Here is a 25,277-nt window from a genome sequence, read left to right as displayed (position 1 = left end):
GAATTGGGCTGGAGGCAGAAACAGTGAGTGATATTCACTGGACCTTTCACCCACTCCCTCCTGTTTCCCAGGCTTGTCATGATCGTATGACCAGTTATAGCCAATGAAAGCTGAGTGGAAGTGACAAGTGTCACCTCTGGGCTGGCTCATGCACAATTCTCTGGTCTCTTTTTCCCTCTGGCTGCCTCATATTCCAAAGGGCACAAGACAGTGGGGGCCTTGTTTCTGCCACAAAGCAAAAACAAGCCCCTGCCACACAAAACAGGAGGGAAAATGTTTACAGAATGCAGGGAGATTTCAGAGCTGCTTGTTTCCACAGCAAAATCCAGCCCCCTGAGACAGCCTGGCACTCTAGGGCGATCAGATGTGAAGGAGCAGAAAACCATTATGCCTGACTGCAATGTCCAGCAGAGGCCTCATACCATGCCTGGCCTTGGAAATGCTAAAGGAACCAAGAAACAAATCAATGAAAGAATGAGGAGGGACCGGATTAATCTACCTCCACCCACATGCTGGGAAAATACACAGGATGCCTCGGCCCTGGGTGGGGCCTCCAGGGAACAGAACGTCCTGCTTTGGGCACTAAGAGGAGGTCAGGACGAGGCTTCACGTGCTATCCTTCTGGGCAAGAGGCAAATACCCTGGGCACAAGGCAGATCGAGAGAGGTCATCACAAAGGTCACTATCTTCCATCAAAGTGGCTAAGAGAGCTCATGTGTGAGTCCATTTGCTCATTCATTCATTCATTTACCAAATGTGCATTCCGTACCTATGAAGTGCCAGATGCTGGCAGTGGTGGACATATCAGACAAGCTCCTGCCCCTTTTGTGAGGCCTACATTCTAGCAGGGAGCATAAGGAAAAAAACAAATACAAAGAAACCACTTAATAAAATTATTACAAACTATGGTAAGAACTAAGAAGGAAACAAATAGAAATCTGATAGGAAAATAAGGGATGGGACTTCCTGGAAGCCTAGTGAGTAAGACTCTGTGCTTCCAACGCAGGGGCATGGGTTCGATAACTGGTCGGGGAACTAAGATCCTGACAGCATGGCCCCAAAAAAATCTGAAAAAGAATATATGTGTGTGTCTGTGTGTGTGACAATCACTCTGCTGTATGCCTGGCCTAGGAAGGAAATCTAACTTCATTCTCACAGCACAGGGAGGGTTATGAACGGGAAGCCTCCTCCACTGGGGAGGCAGGCTGGGACGGTAGTTAAGAGCATGGACTTTGGAATAAGACATAGAGGTTCAAAGTCTAGCTGCACCATCTACTAACTGGGGGACCTTAGGCAAAAAAAAAAATCACCTCTCAAGGGCTGCAGCGCCCCCCTGTGAAGTGGGGATAATGATGCTCCTGCTTCAGAGGGCAGGGCAGTAACATACAAGGGGCCTGTCCCCTCCCTGTCCACACCTGTATGTGAAGAACAAAGGCAAGGATGCTGCCAGCCTGCCGCATCCACTTCCTCCACAGTCACCCCAACCATGAAATTTGCATCACCCACCCCACCATTTCCCAATTTCCTTCCTCGTCCCCTCACACAAGTTCCTTACCCCACTCACCACCTTGAACAAGAAGCCTGAGACCAGTCCCCAGCAACGCCCTTGGAAGTCCCTGTGGTCCCCTAGATGCCCCAGAAAAGCTGGAGGAAGTGGAGGGGGAACCACACGGCCAATCCAGGGACACCCGCCCCGGGCCCGGCCTCACCTGTAGGATGGAGGTACGCTGCTCGTTCTTGTGCACCTTGGAGGCCAGCCGGTTGAACTCGAGGGCCATGCGGCCCAGGTGCGTGAAGAGCTGGCTGTGGTCGGGCTCCTCGGCGCACACACTCAGGGTGGTCTCCAGGCGCTGCAGGTGTAGCATCAGGGTGCTGTCCTCCTGGGGCAGGGGGCCCAGCTGCTGGGGGTGCAGGATGGGGGCGGACCGCTCTTCACCATGGTCTGAGCAGGCCTCTCCAGCCTTTCTCCCTCTGCTTCCCCATTCCTCATGACTCAGTTTCCCCCTCTGATCCCAGCTCAGCCTGGGGAAATTCTCCAGTTACCCAGGTTCCCTGTCTGGGGCTGACTCACAGGGCAGGCCCCAGGACTCCCGGGCCACTGGCTGTCTCACCAGTAATGGAGCCGCCTTCCTCCCACACTCCGGGCCTCGCCGAGGGCCTCTGGGTCAGTCATGTGTTTATGTGGGCCTCAGAATCCTCATTTCCTGCACGCACACACCCCCTTTCTTCTCTCCCCCCCCACAGGGTTCCCTGCAGGTGAAGTGACTGACAAATGAAAGCAGCAAGCCCAGGGAACAATATCACTCTGTCCACAGCACTGCTGTTGCCACTCAGCAAGGCTCGGCCAGCAGGCATCGCGGCTGTCCGTCATATCTGTACCAGTGTCTTCTGGGGAATGGTCCAAGCAGTCATCAACTTCTCAAAGGACCCGAGACTCAAAACACACTAAGAAGCATAGCTCTAGAACTTCCCTGGTGGTCCAGTGGCTAAGAGTCCGACTGCCAATTCAGAGGACTCAGGTTTGGTCCCTGGTCCGGGAAGATCCCACATGTTGCAGGGCAACTAAATCCATGTTCCACAAGTACTGAGCCCGCGCTCTAGAACCCAGGAGCCGCATCTATTGAAGACTGCATGCTGAGAGCTCATGCTCTGCAACAAGAAGCTACAGCAATAAGAAGTATGTGCACCACAACCAGCACTTAGTTCCTGCTAACCACAGCTAGAGAAGCCTGTGCGCAGCCATGAAGACCCAGCACAGCCAAAAATAATTAATTAATTTAAAAAAGAAAGAATGACAGCTCTATATAGTTCAAAGATACCCAGTCTAGTAGAGAATTAAGATAGGAAGCAAACCATGGGCAAGATAGTCCAGATTTGGAACCTGTCACTCTCTCTCCTCTGTCTAGAATACAGACAGTGCCTTAGCTATGCCAACACCATGTCCAAGGATCCACAAGGGTACCTGACAGCTGACCGCCTTAATCCCCCAGCTCCCCAGCCAGGCACCTGAGTGCCCACCTTCCCCTGCCTGAGGCCCTAGGCCCCACATTTCCTTAGCCTTCATTCCCCTGGTGTCCCCTCTGTTCATCCTTCCTGGCCCTGCCCGCCTGTGAGAGGCTCTAACAAGCCCTCCATCACACTGATGCTAGTCACAGGACGTCAGAACTACATGAAGCCTCAAGGTTCGGGTCTAGAAACCAAAGTGTGGGGAGAAGAAGGCTGCCCAAAGTTGCCCCATGAGTCAGTGGCAGAGCCAGGGCCAGACCTTGGGCTTCCCGAGGCTCCATCTGCGGTAACTTCCCTCATCTGAACTCTGCAGCAGTGGAAATGCCCCGAGGGCCACAGCACGGTGTCCAGTGAATGGCTCCCTAATACTGTCAGCACCTCATTCTAACAGGGGCTGCTGCTGCTTCAATTCTGCCTTCATTCCCACACTGCCTCTTTCCACACAGGGTCTGAGGCGGCCAATGGTACTCTTTTCACAGCCGGTGACCTGTGTCATCTCTCAGACCTCTCCAACTAGCCTGCAAGCTCCCAGAGGACAGGGAGGCTGTCTTGTCTTTGCTCGGCACAGACTAAGCTCTCGGTGGGGCGAAGGATGAACCTACTCACGAGATGAAGTTCAGAGTCACAGAGTGAAATGCTTTCAGAGCAGGCAGTAGGGGGCGGGGTGTGGGGGGGAATCGTGCCTCCTTGGCCAGCTTCTTAGAACCCTCAGGGACACAACAGGACCAGGGGCTGACATTCCCAGGGGATGAAACACAGAACCTTCCCGATACCCAGAGCTGCCCTGTGTCCCCAAAGCCTCGCTAGTGTAAGCTGTGTCCTTGCTAGTGTAAGCAGTGTGGCAGCCTGATGGAGACCTTACCCCGGGGACTGACACACACAAGAGATAATCAGTGAACCAAAGAGCAACCTTTTTGTATCTTGCCTTGCTGATTCAATATTTTTAATTTTTATATGTTAATGTATTTTTCGGCATTTAAGTTGAAATTTTAACATTTTAATCAACTGCTCATAGCTTTAAGAGTCACATTGTCCTCCAAGGTTTGTAATGGGAACCAGCAGTTTCTGCCTCACTTCCCTCCACTCCCCAGTTCCCACTTCCCAAAGCCTTTCACTTTAAAGAGCAACATTCGTGCCCCAAATAAGACAGTGGAAAATAAGACATCAGTGAAGGGTTAGATGACCTGCTGCCTGTATAACAATAAAAAAAATCTCCAAGGGAGGAGGGAGGGAGAAGGAGGAGAGGGTAAGAAGTGGAAGATTTCTGAAGAATGTTCCATGCCTTCCTCAATGGTTCTCCAGTAAGTCTGCCATTTTAAGAGAGAGCAGGGCGACATAGTTGGAATAAAGGCAGCAAAATAGGGTAAAGTGGGGACCAGGTAGACACCTCAGAGCTGGTGGACTGTGTATGTTTGTGTGTATGTGAGCGCAAGGTTTAACCTCCTACCTACATGCCCAAAAGGGGAGCCTGGGGGGACCCAAGAGCCTGCACAAAATGCCAATCACCCGCCTCAAGCTGCTCTGGGTTCCTCTGACCCTTTCTACTCTACTCGGGCTACAAGCCCACAGGCCCAAAGGCTGAGTCATAGTGTGCAGAGGTGCTGAGCGCTTGGCGGAGGCAGTGGGGCTGGCAACGTGCCTGGACTTTCACAATGGCTGGTACTCGTGTGGCCCACGGGGAAGTCACCAGTCATGGATTTGCATATGTGAGCGAGAAACACCCCCCGGCGCTGGCCCCTCGAGCCTATCCCAAGTGACTCCGAGGTGCCCAGGGGATGTGAGCGTGTCCTGTGCCTCTCACCAGGGGCCAGGTGACTGAAACAGAGAGGAGATGCGGGATGTGCCCAGGGACCAGCCGTCCACTCACCATCGTATTTCTGGTGTGGCCGCCGCTCTCCGGTGAAGAAGGCCCCTCGGCAGGGACCACTTCAAATTCAGAGGAGGTGTTCTGTGCAGAAAAAGGGAGTCAGGGGACGCCTGGGAGAAAACCCCTTGCCCCTCCTCTATGGACCCTATAGCTGAGAGTATGGAGGGGGCAGAGAATGGAGGGACAAAAAGCCCTTCTTACGTCCAAATCCTCTGGGCAGCCCCTCCGTGTGGGAGGAGCCAGCCCAGGCTGAGCTCACAAACATGAAGCAGGAATAAATCCCAACAAGTCTGCTGGGCAACCCACTGTGTGACTCGAGGTCACATCCTCTGTGGCCAGTTTCCTTATCTGTGAAACAGGGATACTAGGCTAGCTGACCTTCAAAGTACTTAGCATTTTAGGATCTTATCTTTTTTTAACGGCCCTGCACTTATAAAGTGTTTTCATGAGGACTTCCCTGGGGGTCCAGTGGCAGGACTCTGTGCAGGGGGCACAGGTTCTTGGGAACTAACATCCCACATGCTGTGCAGCACAGCCAAAAAAAGAATAAAAATAAAATGTTTTCATGAACTCCATTTTTTCTCCAAGCAACCTGTGTGAGTGGTCAGAAGGTTATATGCCCATTGGACAGAGGAGGAAACTGAGGGCCTCTCACTAATAAATGTAAAAGTAGGGCTGCATTTCAAGGACCACAAATCCAACATCCCTATGATGGCACCTGAGCCATGTCCCAGACCCGGGAGTCTCCGACTGGTCATCTGGGAAACACAGGCAGCAGTCAGTGTGGCCGCGGCCACAGCGGTCCTGTACCTGCCTTGCCAACCCAGTCCCAGAGATCCCAGGGGAGTGGACTGATCTGGGCTAAGTCTCAGTGAGAAACTGGCAAACTTAGAGAGACTTTCAGGACACACGCAAATCTAGGGTGAACCAGGACTCCAGACTTTGCCATGTCTCCCAGTCACTCCAAGGAGCAGATACTGGTTGTGCAACCAATCGATGGGCCGCTGGACCAACAACTGGCTCTGGGATTGCTGCTGAACCTGGCTGAACAAAGGTTAATTCAGCCTTCCCTTGTCCCAGGAAAGGGCAGGGATTGAGGGATCTCTGTGCTCAGCTTCTGCTGAGCCCCCCGGCCCCCAACTTTCTAGGCCTTGGCACTGCCCCAGAAAGTTTCCCTTTCCCCTCTACTCTTTCTCAGCTGTCCTATATGACCTCAGAAAACATTCTTCTCTCTTTGAGTCTCATCTGTGGGATAGAGACTCTAAATGATAATGACCACCCTGAGTCCCTTCCAGTCCTAGGATACCAAGTCGACCTTCTCAAGGCAAATCTGCAGAAGACAGTTTTGGAGCCCCTGCTGAGAAGGTGAGCTGCCTGTCACATCTGCCTACTTTCCAAGCACTGTGCAGTCGATATGTGCTTAACATTACACAACCTGGCAGATGGGAAGAACTCCTTGTGCATATCAGGGTTTTCCTGGTCAGACTGAACTCTGACCTTCATTTGCAAATGAGGAAACCAAGGCCCCAGAGAAATCAACCCGCCAGTATCACCCAGCAAGTTAGCAGTTTCCTGACCCCAAATGTCCCTTCCTATTCTGCCAGTGGGAGCCTGAGATCTAGGCAACTTTCTGTCATAACTCCAAATGCAACTTACACTGGATGGAGGCTTGGGGACTGGCTCTGGCTTGTCGCTTGGGGGTGCCGGGTCAGCAGGGGTTGCTGGGACAGCTGTGTCTTTTCCTGGAGCATTGAGAAAATGTGTGTGAGAAGCAGAAAGAGGAAAAGCCCAGATGCCACCCCCTTAAGAATGGCCTTGGCACAGAGAGTTCTCAGAGTTCCTTCCACGAGTCTGGGGAAATAGGAGGGGGTCCCAGGATGATGGCCCTGGAACAACAGGGCAGAACCTGGGCAGAGACCATCTTCCCTGCTCTCACTGGGAAAATCCCATGGTGATCATTGCTCCTTGCTACTTTGGACCTATCTCAATAATGACACGGATGACAATTTACAATTAACAAAGTGTTTTTATATTTATTATCCTGGCCAATTCTTAAGACAGCTTTGTATCCCCATTTTAAAGGTAAGAAAACAGACACAGAAAGGTCCATTGACCCTGCTGGCAACAGCAGAACTGAGCTCTCCCTCCCTGAATTCCTGGGGCTCTTGCTACCCTCAAGGAGCCCCTTGAGGGTAGCTGCATGGTTCCTTCCTGAGGTGAGCCTGGCATCCATCCAGGACTCAGAAAATACTACTGAATACAGTAAAATTATATGTAAACTTGTTTTGTATTTTCCTAGTCTCCTGTAAATGTATTATCATACTTTCATAATTTTTTTTAAAAAGAAAATACTACTGAATGGACAAGTGGAAGCTGGCAATGCCCGCTGCCTGCAGCACAGCAGACTCTGAGATCATCATCTCCTCCATGTGTCCGTTCAGTAAATGTCACCAGCAGCCGAATGGAAGGTTGGCATACTGGCCTGGGCTGAGGCCACAGGTTGGGCTGCAGCAGGAACCATCTGAGTCCTTTTCTTCCCTAGTTTCAGACCTTGCCCTGGATGTAGAGACATGCCAGAGGAATGCACGTGATCACACACAGGATTTTAACCCTAAGTCACAGTCGGCACTTTCCCTTAACAGGTGGTCTGTGGACCTGACATCTGAAATGCGCTGCTGCAGGCTGAGAGGCAAACCCAGCTCTGCCTCAGCCTCTCCACCCGTAAAATGGAAGCGGGGCAAGGTAGACCAGAAAGCTTCTGACTCAGATGCCAATTCTAGTGACCCGAACGTGTTGCCTGGAGCACGATGCCTGGCATATAGTAACTGCTCATCAAATATGCGCTGAGTAAGTTATATTGATAAAGATCCTGAGCCCACATCCTGGAAGGAGCAGATTGTTGCAATCCATTTCTAATGTCTGCCAGGGTCTCAGGACTGCTGAGTCACCAGCCATTTTTGGACAAGATTATTTTGAGGTCCTTTCCAAATCTGACCTTCTGGGGGATGCTGTAGCCAGAACATGATTGGGAGGACAGCCTGCAGCCTAAGGATAAAGGAAGGAGAGGTGGATTTCTGACTTAGAAGGGAGTCCTCGGTTAAGGGCCTAGAGAGTGAGGGTATGGGCAGAGGACCGCCTGGGCTCCCCTCATACCTGCGAGCTCAGCCAGGTCATTGAAGGAGGCCAAAGAGGGAGATGGTGGTGGCAGTGGCTCACTGTCCTTGACCAGCTCCTCTGCCTTCTGCCGCAGCCTGGACGCTTCCATCTGGGACTCTTCCAAAAGTTCCCCTGGGGAGACAACGGGCGAAGGAGGAGCAAAATTACTCAGTTAAGCATGCTGGCTCTCCCACCCTGATCCCATATGCCTGCTTCTGCCTGGGTTTGGTGCTCCAGGTCCTGGGCTTCGCTCCCTGCATCACCTTGTGGGCTCAGTGGGACACATATCATTCCAGCTCATGGCCAGAAACAGCGTGATTAAGGAAGAGGCCCTGCAACCAGGGGGAAAGGAGCAGAGGGGAATCGGGAACAAACTTCTGACCTCCAGGACCTTCTTCCTGCCCCATTCCTGCCACACCTGACTGAGGACTCCACAAAGCCAGGGGCTCTTTCAGGCCCACCATCATGGTCCCAAGGGGGGCTACCCACAGCCTACAGACTGCAGTCAGGGGCTCCCTGAAGAGAGGAGACCTTCCATAACACCAACCACCCGCCACCCCTCTGGGCCTTGTTTGCCTTCTTGTATAAGTGGAGACAGGGAAACACCATCCCTCCTTCGCCAATCTGCCATTCCTAGGAGAGATCTGCCAAGCAGGGAGAAAGCATTTGGGAAATTGGGAGCTATACTAAACTCCCAAAGCCCAAGGCCAGAGAAGGGGGCAGTGAGGTGAAGGAAGAGCTTTAGGATTCTGGAGGAAAGGGTCCCCTCTGCACGGGGAAATCAGTGAACACCTCGCATGGAGGAAGAGTCAGCATCTGAGCTGGGTGCTGACAGACGGGGACTGGTCAGCCATGTGGAGAGAAGCGGGCTGGTCCTGGGCAGTGGTGACAGCTTGGGTGAGAGCCAGGAATCAAGGAGTCTCCTCCTGCCCTGCTTCAAGCCAAGCCGGACTCCCTGCTCTAACACTTGGGGACTGGACTGTGGTTGCCCTGGTGATGCCCGTTCTCCCCATTTTTAGACGGCCTATAAATGGCTATTCCCCATGTCTGCCAACTGAGCCTGCTGGCTCCCTCTCCGCCACCCCACGCCTCCTTCTCAGTCCCTCACAGTGTCCTGAGTCTGGTCATCAGGGTGCTGGGGTGCTGGGGACGCAGGGCTGGGAAGACTGCCACCTTGCTAGAGGAGTGCACAGAGACACAGCTGTAAGGCAGGAGCCCATGCTGGGCCGGGAGGGAGAGAGGAGGCCTGGGCAGAAGCATGCGCCAGTCAGCACTGCAGGCTGAGGGAGGAGCTCTGCAGGGAGAGGAGGGTCTGTTTTACCTAACATCTTTATCCCTTGCATTTTTTCCTTCAGTCGGGAATTCTCCTCCACTAGGCGCTCAAAAGCTGAGGATGCCTCTCCCAGAGGCACGCCGCCCCCAGGGTCGTAGATCCGGTATGGTCCTCTCCCTTCCATGAGGGTGGCTCAGCCCCTGCCGTGGTACCCGCCTGGCTGGAAGGACAACAGCAGTAGGTCAGGGGGCTGGCCGAGCCACTGAAGCGTCCTAAACAATCAAAGCCCTGGAAGGCAGTCCCCAGAGCCCAGAAGAGAACACAGCACCACAGGCTGGTCTGCCAGGGGTACAGCAGGGCAGGACAGTCACTTCCTTTGATCTGGACACTCTGCCTCTATTCATGTGACCTAAGAACACCATCAGTTTCTTTTAGCAGCCTCGCTGCACCGCCAGTTCACTTGGAACAGCAGTCAACTGTGAGGTGCAATGTGGAGTATAAGAAAAAGCATTGGCCTGGGAGTCAAAACACATGAGCTTCATGTCCTACTGATGGGGTCCAGAAGAAGCGGGACCCTGAATCATTGCATCCCTAGTGCCCAGCATGGTATCAGCTCTGATGGGAATGTCCAGCAAACACTTATCGAATGAATAAATAGTCTAACTATTAACTCACTGTGGGATCGTGGGCAGTCCCTTCCCCTCCCTGCGGAGGGGAAATGAAAGTCTTACACTAAATCAGTGATCTTTAAAGTGAAATGTTGTGCCCAAAGGGATAAGCAAGTCATCCAATCCGAAGTTCCATTTATATGTACGCTAGCTTTTCTAAAAGAAAGAAGAAAAAGAAAACCCCCTGACTAATATTTAATATACGAATTGACACTGTCACCCTCCTCCTTCCAGTTCTAATGAACAGATGTACTTTCCATCAAAGCACCATCTGCTTGCGCAGCAGGTGCTCTGCATTACTCTGTTCAATTTCACTGGCTTTCTTTCATCTGAAACCCCTCTGCAAAGTGATTTCAGAATTCCAACTTTTGTGACTTAGTAGAGAAGCTTCTTTCTTGCATTCATTCATTCAACAGTTATTGACTGAGCATCTGTTCTGTGCTGGATGCTAGTCTAGGTGCTAGGTAACTATCAGCAAACAAAACAGACCAAAAAAAAATCCTTTTGGAGCTTACATGGTAGTGGTGGAAGAAGACAGACAGCGAGAGAGATGAGCACAGTATTAGGGGTAATGGAAATATCTACGGACAGAAATTAAGCAGGAAGTATGAGGTAGGGCCTTAATTTTAAATGAAGGTGTCAGGAAAGGGCTCACAGGGAAGGAGGGCTCACCTTCAGGGCTCACCTGAAGGAGGTAAGGGAACTAGCCATGCAGATATATGGGGGAATATCATTTCAGGCAGAGAGAACAGTAAGGGCAAAGGCCCTGAGGCTGAAAAACTGATTCAGCCTCCAGCCCTACAAAGAGCTTACCAACCACAGAAGAGCTCCAAAGGTTTCCACCACCAGGGGCTCCAGAAAGACTTGGAGCCCCGATACCTCCCTCCCAAGATCACCACCGCCAGGGCCAAAATGATTCCAGTCACAAGTCCTCAAAGATCCTTTGAGCACCCACAAGTGTTTTGCTAAAAGAGTACAAAAAAAAAGACTAATAATAATAACTCATTCATTAACCTACTTGCCAGGCACTGCATTAAATCGTTTGGCTGCATTATCTCAGTTAAGCTGTACAACAGCCCGAAAAAACATAGTATTATCCTCACTTTATAATGGAGGCTCAGTGAGGTTAGGAAATTCAGCCAGGATTACACAGCCAGCAAGCGAGGCAAGATGCAGATCCAGGTCCACCTGAGAAAGCTGAGTCGATCGCCTGCTATTCTCACACAGCTCCAACAAGACTCAGGCCAGAGGGGGCAACAGGCAAGTTCAAGCCTGTTTGCAAGATAACATCCAGTCACTCTGGGCTGTTTCCCTTGCCCTATAGCACAAGAGATAACAAGGATTTTGGCCACAGGGTCCCCATTACCCTGGGATGCCATGAGCCAGAAAGAAAAAGTTCTGGTGAGTGAGACCCCCGTCCCCCAAAGACTGCCAAGAGAAACACACACTTGCAAGCCACCCACACCCTCACTGAGCCCCAGGGGCACAGGACAGCTGCCCACACACCCAACACAAAAGTCACCAGCTTATGGGGGACTTATTTTTAACTCAAAAGATCAACATTACACAGCACAGCAAAGACAGCTCTGAAGTGTTCACTGAGTTAGAAGGCAGTGTGGGTGAGGCACCGGGCAGTGACTGGCATGGAGCAAGGAGCCCCAAACGTTGGTAGATGTTGGGGGGTTCCTACCTCTGCACTCCCCTTTCTCCTGTGTGCCTCTCCAGCAGGCCCTTATGCCCAGAATGGGATGTGTATGACTGGGTAAGTCTTTATGTATCTGACTGAAAATCTCCTGGAGGCAGGAGCATGCTCTCCTCATCTGTGGTGCCAGTGCAGGTCTGGCACTTGGAAAGCGAGAGGTGACTGACAGTTACATGGAGTCCACAGATGGAAAGACCGAGACCTGAAAGGAACCCTAAGCACCTCTGGTGATAAGTGACAGCAGGCGTCTGGGTTCCTGCTCACCACTCCATACTCACCCTAAATGGAACTCACAGTTGACAATATGTGATAATATGGGAATATCTTTACTCCACATCTGGCTTGCCCAATAGATTAGAAGCTCCAGGAAAGCAGGTGCCGAGTCCATCTGGTCTACCAAGGTGTCATCAGAGTGGTCCAAAACAGAGCCCCAGGAAATCTCTAATTAGAGCAGAGACAGAAAGGACCAAAGGAGCCCTTGATCCTACACCTGCTTCCTGAGAAGCCATGTGCAAACATCCTGAGAGCCTAACTGTGATCCACTGACCAGAGACACCGGGACAGCCATATACTTCTAGAATTGAGCCTGGCACAACTAAGCTCCCTTGGAGATGCCCAGATGTCACACCAAGCAACAGAGCAGGATGCAGGACCCAGGAATTGAAACCCCACCTTCCCATTCTCGAAACCATGCAAGCTCTCCCTCAGCACTGGGGAGCCTCCAGGGAAGGGGGCTCAGGGGAAGCAGCTGAGGGGCTGGCAGGCTATTCTTTCGACTCCAGCCTGGGTGGGCAGAACTGGGGGCAGGGGGAGAGTACAGGCTGCAGGCAGAGGGAGCCCAGACCAAATAGCTTACTGTGAGAAAGTCCTCTCTGGAGACCAGAAGAGCTACCCAAAGGACGGCTTGGACTTCTGGAGGCAAGAAACACAAAGAGGGGAACAGGGAATTTCCACATCCTGCTGACCTCATGCCCAGATGGTCAGCGGCAGTTTCAGGATGACTTCTGGGCAGATGGGAACTCTGCTTCTGGTCTGTGTGGTTCTGAGATCTTTCCTAGAGAGGGGACTCATTCCCAGGATGACAGAGCTGGACAGGAATTTCCAAGGACAACAAGGCCAAGTCCATTACCAGGCGCCCCAAGGCTCCTGGAATGAGGGCCTGTGTCATCATCCTGTCTTCCACACTGACGGTACATTTCCCTCCATCAAAGACAGAGGGATGGATGTGGACGGGGAAAGGAGGTACTGACCCCACCCCATACCTCGCTGGGGGCAGTACTGGAGCTCAGCCCCTAGGCATCCCGGGACACCAGCTCATTTGACCCTCACTCAGGGTGTGAGGGCAGCAGGCAGGCCCCGGAGCATGAAGACCAAGACACAATGTCAGGGTGGAGCTAGAAGGGCCCCTGCTCTCTCTCCAGTCTGCCACTGCCCCATCTCCCTTTCTGCTCCTGCACTCACTCACTGCACTGCAGAGCCCCCTCTCCGGGTTCTTGCCAAGTCCAGCATGAACTCTGTGTCCACCTGGGCCTGGGTCTAGCAGCTACAGATCAGGTGACCCACCAGCAGGAGACACCAACCCACTGTGCAAAAACAGAAACAGCTGGGGGTGAAGATACAGGCAGCTCAGACCTTCTTCCAAAACAAGATCCTGGTTTAAGGTTGAGGGGGTTCCCCACAGCCCACCCTGAAAAACCTGGGGGCACTCACTGGAACCAGAAAGGCCTGGTTTGGGCCCAGATAGATGGCAAGTCAGGCAGTGTAAAGATGGAGATGATGCTATTGAAACTGAAGGAGCCAGAAGAGGAGGAGGAGACAGCAGCTGGGGGGATGGAGGTGGGGTGAGGAGGGGGGGTGGGTAGGGGTCAGAGGGTGGGGATGGGAAGATGGGAAGGAGTCGGGGTGGGGGGCGCAGTGAGGAGAGGTGGGGGGGCATGGGCCCAGATCGCAACCTCCACCCAAGACGAAGGTTGAAAAAGGCTAGATTCAAAATGAAGCCTCTGCACTGAGACACTTCAGCCCATTAGAGGCTGTCTTTCAATTAGCTGTGTGCTGCTGCTAGCAGTAGGGGCTCCCAGGGTTCCCAAATGATATGAATTTGCTTAGTTAGTAACATTTGCAAAATCGCTACGATTCCTCAAGCATGTTTTTCCACTGGATTATCACAAGAGCCGTGGGAAGGAGGCAGGGCTGACATCTGTTCCACAGGTGAGGAAACTAAGGCCCACTTGGGGGCTTAGCCTGATCTAATGCCACTGGGCACTGGCTGCAACCTGAGGCCAGCCAGACCCTGTGGCTCTGGGGGAAGTGAAGTTCTCGCTAGCCCGGGGAGGACAGCCTGAATAGGTCTCTGGCACTGGGAACTGGGAGGACACAGCGGCCACAAGTGACCTCCCCAGGGAACGGCAGGGGCTGCCACGGAAGCTGGTGGGTGCGGGGGACAGTGTGGCGAAGGGAAGGGTCTCCAGAAAGAAGGCAAGGACAGAAAGTCGTAAGTCGTGGCATCTACTCTCCTGCACACTCTGACGGCCATGGGCAAGCTGTCCATGCTGTGTACCTCAACTCCCTCATAGGCACAGAGAGAGGAGCCTGGACTAGAGACAAACTGGGTGATGTCTTCATGCTGGCCTAAGGATCCATGGAGACCCAAACTTTGGGAGCCAGCCACAGGGCAAGAAAGACGAGGGGACCCAGGACACACACAGAAGATAGTATGCTCCTGGATCAGGAAGAAAGGGTCCCAACAGGGCAGGACCAGAGACGGAAGCGGACGGGACACGCAGGGTGCAGCAAAGAAGGGGGAGCCCAGGTGCACAATGAGACCCTGAGCCGGAACCCTCCTCACACGTTGCCCCAAGGCTTCGCCCTGGTCCCAGCTCTGCCCACCCCTGCAAGCTGGATGACACTGATCGTCCCCTCACCTTTTCTGAGCCTCATCTGCAAAACAGAGGAAAATAACAGAAGCCATGGATGTCAGATTAAAGAAACTAAATGAAACAATATGTGTACAACTAGAAGGGAGTTCTCACTTATTTCCCGATTATTTGATTTAATAACGAAACGTATTCATTTTGTAATAAGATTTCCTAAATGATAATAATTATAATACCTCACGAAGTACTTGGCACTTAGTACGTTCTTACCTAGAGGCTGAGGCAGCCCCTAACAGCCCAGCTGATGGGTGGTAGCATCCACTTAGTTCCTGTGAATTGCAAATAACTGTAAGCAGGAGCGCTGGGACAACACCACAGCTGGTGAAACTGAAGCTATGAGAAGCCCTTGGACCAAGGCCACGTTCAGGAAAGATCAGGAATCATCTGAGCCTCAATTTCCTCAACAGTAAATGGGAATATTCTGCAAGTCCCCCAGGGGCTGACGGGAAGTGAGGCATTATGAAACATCTCGCAAGCTAAAACAAAAATCTTCCCACTTCCACACTTCACGATGACCTCCAGACCACTCCACCCATTTCACAATCAGGGAAACTGTGGCTCCAGGTCCATCCATCAGAGAGCGTGCGGAGTCCTCTGATGACTGTCAGCAGAGACACTGCACCTACCTTAGACCGTGTGTACCCAAGGAGCCCACCCCGGCATCTGACTAGTGAGAAGCCTAGGATGTAATCAGTCTTTCCAAACAATTCAGTAAGAAAGAGGCTACAGGCACAGAGTGTAGTATGAGGAATGGGCGGGGCTCAGGAATCATGGGATCTAGCGGAGGCTGTTGTTGTAGTTGCTAAGTCATGTCTGACTCTTTGTGACCCCATGGACTATAGCCCGCCAGGCTCCTCTGTCCATGGGATTTCCCAGGCAAGAATACTGGAGTGGGTTGTCATTTCCTCCTCCAACGGATCTTCCCGACCCAGGGATCGAACCCAGGTCTCCTGCATTGGCAGGCAGATTCTTTACCACTGACCCACCAGGGAAGCCCTCTAGTCTAGATACACCATGGCAAACATTTTCCATCACCTGGCCTCAGTTTTCTAAAAGGAGGAGTTGTTGATGATAGCAATAATACAATATAAGGGGGCAGACTAGACAATTTTTAAGGCCTTTTCTAGTTCTAACATTCCAAAACTTGCAATATATTGCCATCCATTTCTAAAATCTTCTGATCTTAAAAAGGCTACTCTCCCCAGCTCAGAACCTTCCCAGGTGGTTCTGTGGTAAAGAACTCACCTGAGTGCAAGAGATGCAGGAGACAGGGATTCGATCCCTGGAGGAGGAAATGGCAACCCATTTCAGTATTCTTGCCCGGAAAATCTCATGGACAGAGGAGCCTGATGGGTTACAGTCCACGGGGTTGCAAAGAGTAGGGCATGACTGAGCACGCACACCCTAGCTCCCATCCCTCCCAACGCCCAAGTGGATGTCCTGCCTCATGAACCCTCCTGCAGTGCTCTCAGGGGTGTGTCGCCTTCCCAAGAGCAGTTGGAAACCCCCAGACGATGTCTGCAGCCCTTCCCCGGGTCCTGCCGTCCTCCCTGGGCTGCATCCAGGCTCCAGGTCAGCCTGAGTGTCATGTCTCTCAAGCACAGCTGGCATCTCCCATGTCCTTCCTCCCCACACCACTGATTCACCCACAGAGAGAGCCCCACTGGCCCTACTTAGCCTCCAAGATCCAAGCTCTACACTACCCGCCTAGGCACAGTGGGGAGGACCGGGCCATTAGTTGGCTGAAAACTCTGCATAAGAGGACCAAGGAGCATCTAACTGAAGCTGGGATGGGCCCTGACAGCCCTGTGCTCCCATATGCCAGGCACTGCACTGTGTCATTATGCACAGTATTCCCTCATTTTCTTCTTACCACACAGAGATGAACATTCTTATCCCTATTTTCCAGCAAGGAAACCAATCCTCTTGGCTGGATGGCATCATCTCTATTTTTCAGATGAGGAGGCAGACTCAGACAAGTCAAGTCACTTGCCTGAGGAAACACAGCTGGTTGCTGGCAGAACAAAGAACCCAGCCTCATTCTATCAGACTCCACACCAGTGCCCTTTCCACTGGCCTGCGCTGGTGGAGAGGCACAGGCTGAAGCTCAGGGGGAGGACACCAGTTCTGTTGTTCCACTGCCTGAAATGCCCCAGGTTCCCAGCCGCTGCCTCTATGTGTCACTCACCTTGCATGAGATCAGGTGTCGGTCTGCCCTGGACTACCAACAGTCCCCAGGGCTCAGAGTCTCATGTTGAAAGGAAGCTCAGGGGAGATTCAGACCCATGCTTAACCAGTCCCCAGGGGAGCCAGGGGACTCTGGTTGACCATCTTTAGTGACCCAGACCAACTTCCTCCCCAAGGAGCACCCCCGGGCAGCCAGTGCTAACTGCAGTGAAGCTACTCCCAGCTCTGGTTCCACTGCCCCCGCTCTGCCCTCTGGGGTCCCTGAGAATAAGGACCAAGATGCCCCTCTTCTCCATCTCAGCCCTGAGCAGATTCGGAACCTGTAGCACTCAAGAAGCAGACTAGCCCTTGTTCCCTGCGCTGTTCACAGGGACAGGCTCCTGGACCCCTCTACATCCCGTCCCCTCCACTCCCACCCTATCTGTATCTGACCTTGAAAATGGACAACACTCCAGATGTGGCTTGCCTGACCAAACAGAGGAACTTTCATCCCCACCTTTTAGGTGTTATGTTTCTACTGATGTAGCTGTGTGGGCATTTGCTTTTCTTATACCTGGGTCACCCACGGTAAACAATGTCCTTTCTCAATTATGTCAACAATCAGGCTCGGTAAAGCAACTATACTTCAATAAAAATTAATTTTAAAAAAAATCAGGTTTGTATGGCTGAGATGAAAGTTATCTTATAAAAAAGTATGCTTGAGGAAGTTTCAATTATTTAAAGGGCCAGAGGTAAGTCATTCAGTGACCACCTATTTAAGAAGCTAGAAATCTCTGTCTCACTGTACAGAGACTGGACAAAGATGCACACTGACACACGGCTTCTAATAGCAAAAATGTCCTGAATGTTCATCAAGAGGGGGCTAGTTTAATAAACTGTGGTGCATTCATTCAATGGAATAGTACATGGACATCGAAAAGAATGGGCAGACTGCTTTGCAATGACAGAAAGGTGCCCATAAAATACTGTTAAGGAAAAAAGCAAAGCATTGATGTATAATGAGATATTATTTATCCTGTTACACACATTCATACACACACAACTATGTGTGTGAGTGTATGCGTGTATGCGTGTGTGTGTGTGTTAGTGTTAGTTGCTCAGTCGTGTCCGACTCTTTGCAAACCCATGGACTGTAGCCCACCAGGCTCCTCTGTCTATGGGATTTCCCAGGCAAGAATAATGGAGTGGGCGTGGAGCTATTCCCTTCTCCGGGGGATCTTCCCGACCCAGAGATCAAAATCACGTCTCCTGCATCGCAGCCAGAGAGCGTCACCATTTCAGCCACCAAGGGAAGCCCTGTATGTGTGCATAAACATATACATATACTATAAAATCTTACATATGCATAAGAAAAGGTCTGGAAAGATACACACCAAACCGCGGCTAGTAGTCAGCTCTAGAGAAGGACTTGGGCTAGGGGACTGGAATCAAAGGAAACCTTTATTTTAAAACTTAGATTTTTTAACTCTTTACAAGAGAAATCTAGCCTGTTCTATTTTTAAAATTGATTTTAAAAAACAGGTAGAAGAGAAGAAGGAGAAAAAAAGACAACTTTCATTTTCTACTTTATACCTTTAGCATCCCTTGAGTTTTGGGAGTTTTTTTCCTCCAATGAGCACATGTTATTTTGTAACTCTTCTAAAGGGAGAGTTCACTTTGTTTTTAAGTTGCTTGACCAAGTCAGAACAATAAGGAAGGGCTATTGTTCTGGCACCAAATGAGGCTGGTTGGCAGAGGGCAGGGACGAGAGCCTCCTTATTATGAATCTGCCTCCTATGCACAGACAGGTTATAGGGACTAGTTCACAAATCAGGAGGGACTTCATCACCTGAACCAAAGAACTTATTCATTAGTAAAATCAATATTTCTATGGTCTTTCTCAATTCTAACAGTCTGTGATGTATATTGTTTCATGATAAATAATTTACATATATGCAGGAAATTCCTGTACTCTAATTTCATTCTGGGAAATATTTGACCAAAGTGAAATTAATAGAGAAAAAAATGTAGATGACTAGTTATCATATAAAGACTTAAAAAGCAGCGAACAGAATGTTTAAAAAAAAAAAATCAAGAGGTAAAGTCCAGGGTCGAGTTTTCTAGTCAAGGAATTTGGCAAATGGAGAGTTGGTAACTGTAGATTGTTTCAACCTGGAACCTTCCAGAAAGGATCTACCTTCAGGAATGTCAAGGCTGGGTCAGAGGCAACAAAGGTGGGAAGAAAAGCACCAGACTTTGGTGTAGGAACAAAGGTGAAGCTTCCCATCCACTGCCCGTGGGCCCTCACATGGGGCCTTATGCCTGCTTTGCTGGAGAGGAAGCCGAGTCCAGACGGGTGCAGAGCTGGGCTCAAGGTGGCCCAGTTCCCAAGGACCAAGCAGAATGCCCCCCTCTTGATCATCAGTCCCCAGCCTGTACTCACCACTGCCAACAGCCCCCTAAGAAGGGCTGAGAAGGCAGCCCAAGCAACTCCAGCCTGCGAGCCTTCGCCTCCTCACAGCTCCTGGGATCCACTGGTGCACCTACCGCCGTGCCTAGAAGCCTGGCTTTCCCACCCACCCACCCCCAACCCAGCAGCTGGCACTGTTGACCCAGGAGGAGCCCCTCGCCTATCAGCTATAGGGTCAAAGGGCACTAGGCCAACCCTGGACCTAAAGGGAAGGGAGACTCAACTGTCCTCCTGTGTACTTGTGCCCAAAATGCCCAACAAAGGCTTTCTCCAACCCTGTAACTTTTCTCCATGGGGGAAGATGACAACTTTTGAGAATTCCCCTCATTCCAAATACGGTGAAAAGAGGGTTTCTGGGAAACCAGGGCTCAGATCCTGGTTCCGCTCCCTCACCAAGTGACCCTGAGCAGACCTCACTTTCCCGGTTTCCTCTCCCCAAGGAAATGCTGTGAGGACAGACCCGCAGGACTCCCTGTAGACCTTGAAGCGCTAACCCAACAGGGGCCACAGTGGCTGGGAAGAGAATAGCTTCCAGGGACCACCAACCAGATAAAAGCCACAGATGTCCTGTTTCAACAGTGAAGACTGGAAATAAGCTAACGAAGAAGAAAATGAATAAAGACGCCGGGGCCATTTCATACCAGCGAATGTTGGTACTATGCTGTTTAGGCACTAAGTCGTGTCCGACTCTTTGTGACCCCATGGACTCTAGTCTTCCAGGCTCCTCTGTCCATGAGACTGTTCAGGCAAGAATGATGGAGTGGGGCGCCATTTCCTTCTCCTGGGTATCTTCCCAACCCAGGGATCAAATCCACATCTCCTGTTTGACAGGCAGATTCTTTACCACGGAGGTACTAGCGAAGCCCCTATTAATACTACATAGTTGTGAAAAACAAATAGGCCAGAGCTAGAGATCCAAACAGAAATGAATCTCTCTAAACATAATAAAAAGTAAAACAAGCAAGCTGCAGAAGAACACAGTTGGAAGCATTTAAGTAACATCTTAAAACATATAAAACAATATTACATATTGTTTAGGGATGTATATATTTATAATATCCATAAAACTGTAGAGAAATACAAGAGAATAAACTCTAAATTTAGAACCCTTGTTACTTCTGGAAGAGTGGGGAAGGAGATGATCAGGGAGAAATTTCAAATGAACAGAATATGTTATTTCTTAAGCTGAATGGTGGCTCTCCCAAGTGTCTGCATGTTACTTTCTGTGTCTGAAAGATTTCTGTGCATTTTTTAAAAGTTAATGCTGCCATCTTCAGACCCCTGTTCCTCTTCCCAGAGATTGGGATTGGGGGGGGCTACACCCCAGAGGCAGAAGTGGGGCTGTGGCAAGACCAGGGTTCCTCAGACCACAGAGATGAAGCTGACCAAGATCATGGTCTGCTGGCCAGCCGAGAGTGGTGTAAGCCTCCTCCACTGTGGGTGGAGACCAAACCAAGGGCCCCTGACTCATGGGACACCCCCACACCCGCCCTAAAAATACCAGCTCTGACCGCTGAGTAGGACGCCTTGGTGACATGACTCCCATAGCATCCCCAGCCCTCCCCCACTACCCCATCCCCGCCACACACACCCCTGCCTGGGCCACCGGCCTGTCCACCAGCAGGTGCTCAAGGACACAAGGAACAGCCTCAGGGTGAGGTCCCTGGGGAGACAAGACAGCCCTTGGACAAAGAGCCACCGCTCCTCAGCCCAGTCATCCGTTCCTATCAGAGGAGTGACTGACTGTCCTGGGCTGGTCATAGCGCGGGCACAGATAAAAACTTCCTGCCAGCGGCCAGGCCATGCTGGCTCTACCTTCCTTCCAGCAACGCTTCACGGAGCTGCCGACACTCTCCAAAGAGGAGCAGGGTAAAGGAGGGGCAGGCAGGGGGCAGCAGCAAGAAGCCAGGAGGTGGAGCCCAGAAAGGCCTGGCCCAGCAGCAGACTCAGAAACCTCCCGGCAGAGAAGGCAGCCCCGTCACTGGGCTACGGCCCTGAGACACCTGTCAGTGCAGTTCCCTCGTTCTCCAGCTGGGACACCAAAGTTGGCCAAGGGAGGGAGACTCGCCCATGGCTGCAGGGGACAGTGGAGACAGAGAGGCGAGGGAACCCAGATCCTCTGTTGGCCAGCTGTCCACTCTTTTTACCATACCTCCTACTCCTCCCTCTCCCTCCCTCCCTCCCTTCCCTCCAAGGGGTCAAGTGAGCCATGAGCAGAGGGGTAAACAAAGGGGCAAGAGAGGAGGTGGGCCCACCACAGCGAGCCACCTGTAACAGCACTGGAAGGGCTGCCCACAGAGTGCTCCCTGATGCTGTGCTGGGGTCCAGGGGAGGCTGGCTCATCACCTGTGGGGTGCTGGGTGCTGCTGAGGAAATCTGGGCCAGATGCCCTCTGTGGCCCTCCCACATATATACTTCCACTGTTCCAAACAGGAATGGAAGGACGTCTGAGATACCACAGTGGACGATCCATCCACAGAGGACACAGAATGGTCCAGAGGTGGCAGAGGATGAAGGGCAAGTTATGCCAAAGCCTGGAACATCTGACCTTCCTCATCATCTCCTCCTGAAATCCCTTCAACATCCTCAAGATTGGCATCGTTAATAAGACTGAATGGTGTTCAGCAGCCGGCAGCGACAGGTCACTTACACCATAGCAGCCCCACGCCAGCCCTGCGCTGAGTGCTTGACAGGCACTGTCTCCTTCATGGCGCCCCTCTGGAGGCACACATACGTCACAGAATCTTACAGATGAGGAAGCAGGCGCAGCCTCCGTCCAGGTGTGCTAACTCTAAATCAGGCACGCCACACCACGGGTTCTCAAAGAGCAGCTGGTCTGGCGGCCCCAGCACCACTGCCACCAGCTGGCTGAGCCACTCTGGGGACGCAGCCCTGCAGTCTGTCTAACAAGCCACCCAGGGGATTCTGATGCATGCTCAGGTTTACCAACCAGCTGCTCTGATCACTTCCCAGTGCTGCCGACAGAGCAGGGAAAAACTGACACCTCTCTGCCTGGCAGTCAAGACTTTAGGGCTTTTCCTAGCCCAGCTGGTCAGCTCCCCCAACCCAGGAGAGCCTTACCCCAAATCCTCTGCCCAGTTTCCTAAGTTCCAGAAGGAGCTCAGGCCTAGCTCTGTACCTCCTCATCTTGGCTGGGCCTGGCCTTGAAGTCACTTCCCTACAGAAGCCCCCTGACCACCTGGCACCCCTAAAATTGCATCACACCCCACTCAGACTCAGTGCCAGGCAACTGCTGGCACACTATGCCTTCCAGCTAGCACTCAGGGCACATTTCTGCCCAGTCTACCACATGTTCCTGGAGGACGGAGAACCATGAGAACGATGCCACTCCACACAGCACCATGCCAGAGGACTGTCAGGACCTGTTTGCTGACTATCAGGAGGGAAAATAATGTCGTGGGAAGCAACTTCTGGCTCTCACCCCAACTCTGCCACTAATTCTCTGGGACAAGGGCCTTCCCATCTCTAGGTCTCAATTTCCTTATCTGTGAAATGCACCATTATTCTAGTTTCTACTACTCTACTCATCGTTTGAACAAACCCAGCAATCTTACCCCAGACACTCTTATCTAGTAACGGGAATGCACATGTGAAGACTAAAGAGGTCGTGGCTCACACCCTTTCACTCCAGGAAAAGAGAAAGACAACAAACAAGCAAACACTAAAAATTACTGTTTCCCAGACATATACAGTATCTCTACACACACTTTCTCATTTGCAAATAAGCACGGTCATTTCAAGGCATGATGAATGTATTAAATATATATATAATAGTAATATGACAGAAAGTGAAAAAATGAGTTACTTTGCATAGAAAGGTCAGGGAAGGCCCCTCCGAGGAGGTGACATTTGATCTGAGACCTGACAGATAAGGAAGAACCAGCGTGGTAAGAGCTGGGGAAAGGTGTTCCAGGCAGAAGCAATATCCACAAGGGCCTCAAGCAAGAATAAACTTGCCGTACTGAACACGGAGAAAAAAGCAGGCTGCTGTGGTTAAATCACAGTGAGTGTGAGAGTAAAACAGAACCCAGGAGTACCCAGAGAGGGAGGCCAATAGCCAACCTCTTACAATTCTGAGGTGTTCAAATCAGGTCGGCCAACCCAACCCAGGACATCCGGGCCCAAGTCACAGGCAGGACTGGGGGGTAAGGGTATGAGTCAGACCCCACGGCTTCCTGGGGCCCCAAAGGCCCTGGTGTGGGAATAGGGGCAGGCAGCAACCCTCAGCAGGAGTGCCATGCCATACCCACGGATGCCCACGGGTGGGGGAAAACAGATTCACCTAAGTATGTAGAACACAGGACACTCAGGGCTGCTGTCTCCAGAGGGACATGATCAGGTGCTTCCGTGAAGTGCCAGACCCTGATCACATTATTTTTCCAGGACATAGCCAGAATAGTGGAAAGGAAATAGTGCTCACGATTCAAGGCTTACTAGTCTTGGGCAAGTCTTAACCTTTTTGGTACTCCGTTTCCTCATCTGAAAATTGAGGCTACTAATAGTGACTCTCTCCTAGGGTTGTTGAAAGTTTAAAAGAGATACTAAATGTAAAGCACTGTGCCTGGCACATGATAAGTGCTGATAAACATAAGCTGTAACTATTACCATTATTGGTTTTTCACTAACTCAGTTCTCCCTGCTGTAAAACAAGAATATTAAAACATCATAGGATTGCTATGAGCCTGTGCTAATAAATATTCCAGCCTCCTAATGCAGTATCCATTGTCAGGAATGAAAAAAAAAAAAAAGAGAGAGACAGTTCTCTTTCCGGATCTCTCATCAGGTGCTGAATTCCCCTCTACCATACCACATTGTTTGGAAAATGAGTAAGAGCTGATTAAATTACATTTTGACAATACTGTGAAATAAAAATGATGCATTAGGAATCCACAGATTTCTCTGTACTGTCATTCTGCAAGGGGGTGGGGATAAACATTGCTGATTCTTCTGCATCACCCACAAAAGTCCCCCCCCCAACCAAAACGGTCTCACCCAGTCGCACAAAATTCCCACCCACAAAATTCCCATACAATTAATGAATGTATAATACAATCACTTTCATGTACACACAACCTCGCGCTCTCCTGCAGATAAATATTCTACAGTGGAAAACTCACACACGTAGAAACTCCACACCCAAAAATTCCTCCCCTAAACTCACTACAGCTGCCCTGCAAATGCACCCCAATGTTGCCTCCAACAGAGGGCAAAATATTTTCAACAGAAACAGTAAGTACAGAACGAAATCTGGAATCAAATGCACCGAGTTCAAATCCTAATTGTGCAACTCTCTAACTGTATGACCCCAATCTCCAAATGCCTCAGTTTCCTAAACTGAAAAATACGGATAATAATAATCAAATTCATTTTGAGGATGAGAGTGACAAATGAGTTTAAAACACGTAACGAGTTAAGATCAGCACTTGGAAAGCGCCCAATAAGCTATTTTCCTCTTCATTACGTGTGCACACTGCCTCCAAAACTGGTCTCCCATACTGTAAACAGATCCATGCCCGCACACACACACACACCCCCACCCCGCCGGTCTGCACGCCTTGCACATCGACTGCACGCTGGTCCCAGACGCGCTCGCCCACTCAGTGCGCACGCGCGCCCACCACCCTCCGCGCGGGTCAGGGATTCCCCACTCAGCCGGACCTCACCACCCGAGGAGGCGCCGCGTGCCTCGAGGCTAGCCCTTGAGCCAAGAAGCCAGGCCACCAGGCCGGGCCTGACCTCCCAGCGCCACGCCCGGTCACTGCCGAGACTCGGAACGGCCCAGTCTCGGGTTCCCTTCCGTTCCATTCCCGCTCCGCCCAACCGGCTTACCTGAGGGTGGGGGCCCTAAGAGACAGCGCCCCGTTCTCCGCGTCCAGTCCCGAGTCCAGGGACAGGGTAGAGGCCCGCGCCAGGCTCTGGCCTCACAGCACTCAGCAGAATCCCAGCTCCTGGCTGGAGGACCTGGCCAGGGACTAGGAAGTGCTGGGGGCCGGGCCGCACCACCCCTGGGAAAGT

The 25,277-nt window shown here is 51.4% G+C and overlaps 1 protein-coding gene across 5 annotated transcripts in view; it reads right to left on the bottom strand.

Annotated features, from left to right (window-relative positions):
• The window catches only part of TNIP1 (TNFAIP3 interacting protein 1), a 44,797-nt gene extending 19,520 nt beyond the window's left edge, over nt 1-25,277 (bottom strand). For 2 of the 5 annotated variants that reach the window (XM_040239563.1, XM_040239565.1), the window contains exons 1-6: nt 25,092-25,277; nt 9,351-9,522; nt 8,027-8,161; nt 6,530-6,615; nt 4,874-4,954; nt 1,710-1,901 (exon numbers count right to left, since the gene is read on the bottom strand). In XM_040239563.1, the coding sequence (XP_040095497.1) occupies nt 1,710-1,901; nt 4,874-4,954; nt 6,530-6,615; nt 8,027-8,161; nt 9,351-9,486 (630 nt within the window). In that variant the 5' untranslated portion in view covers nt 9,487-9,522; nt 25,092-25,277. The remainder of the gene's footprint in view (nt 1-1,709; nt 1,902-4,873; nt 4,955-6,529; nt 6,616-8,026; nt 8,162-9,350; nt 9,523-25,091) is intronic. The other 3 variants (XM_040239564.1, XM_040239566.1, XM_040239567.1) reach the window with 3 other exon arrangements.

This window comes from Oryx dammah, unplaced genomic scaffold, assembly GCF_014754425.2.
Source record: "Oryx dammah isolate SB20612 unplaced genomic scaffold, SCBI_Odam_1.1 HiC_scaffold_5, whole genome shotgun sequence".
Taxonomy (NCBI): Eukaryota; Metazoa; Chordata; class Mammalia; order Artiodactyla; family Bovidae; genus Oryx; species Oryx dammah.
This window is presented reverse-complemented; position numbering and strand designations above follow the sequence as displayed.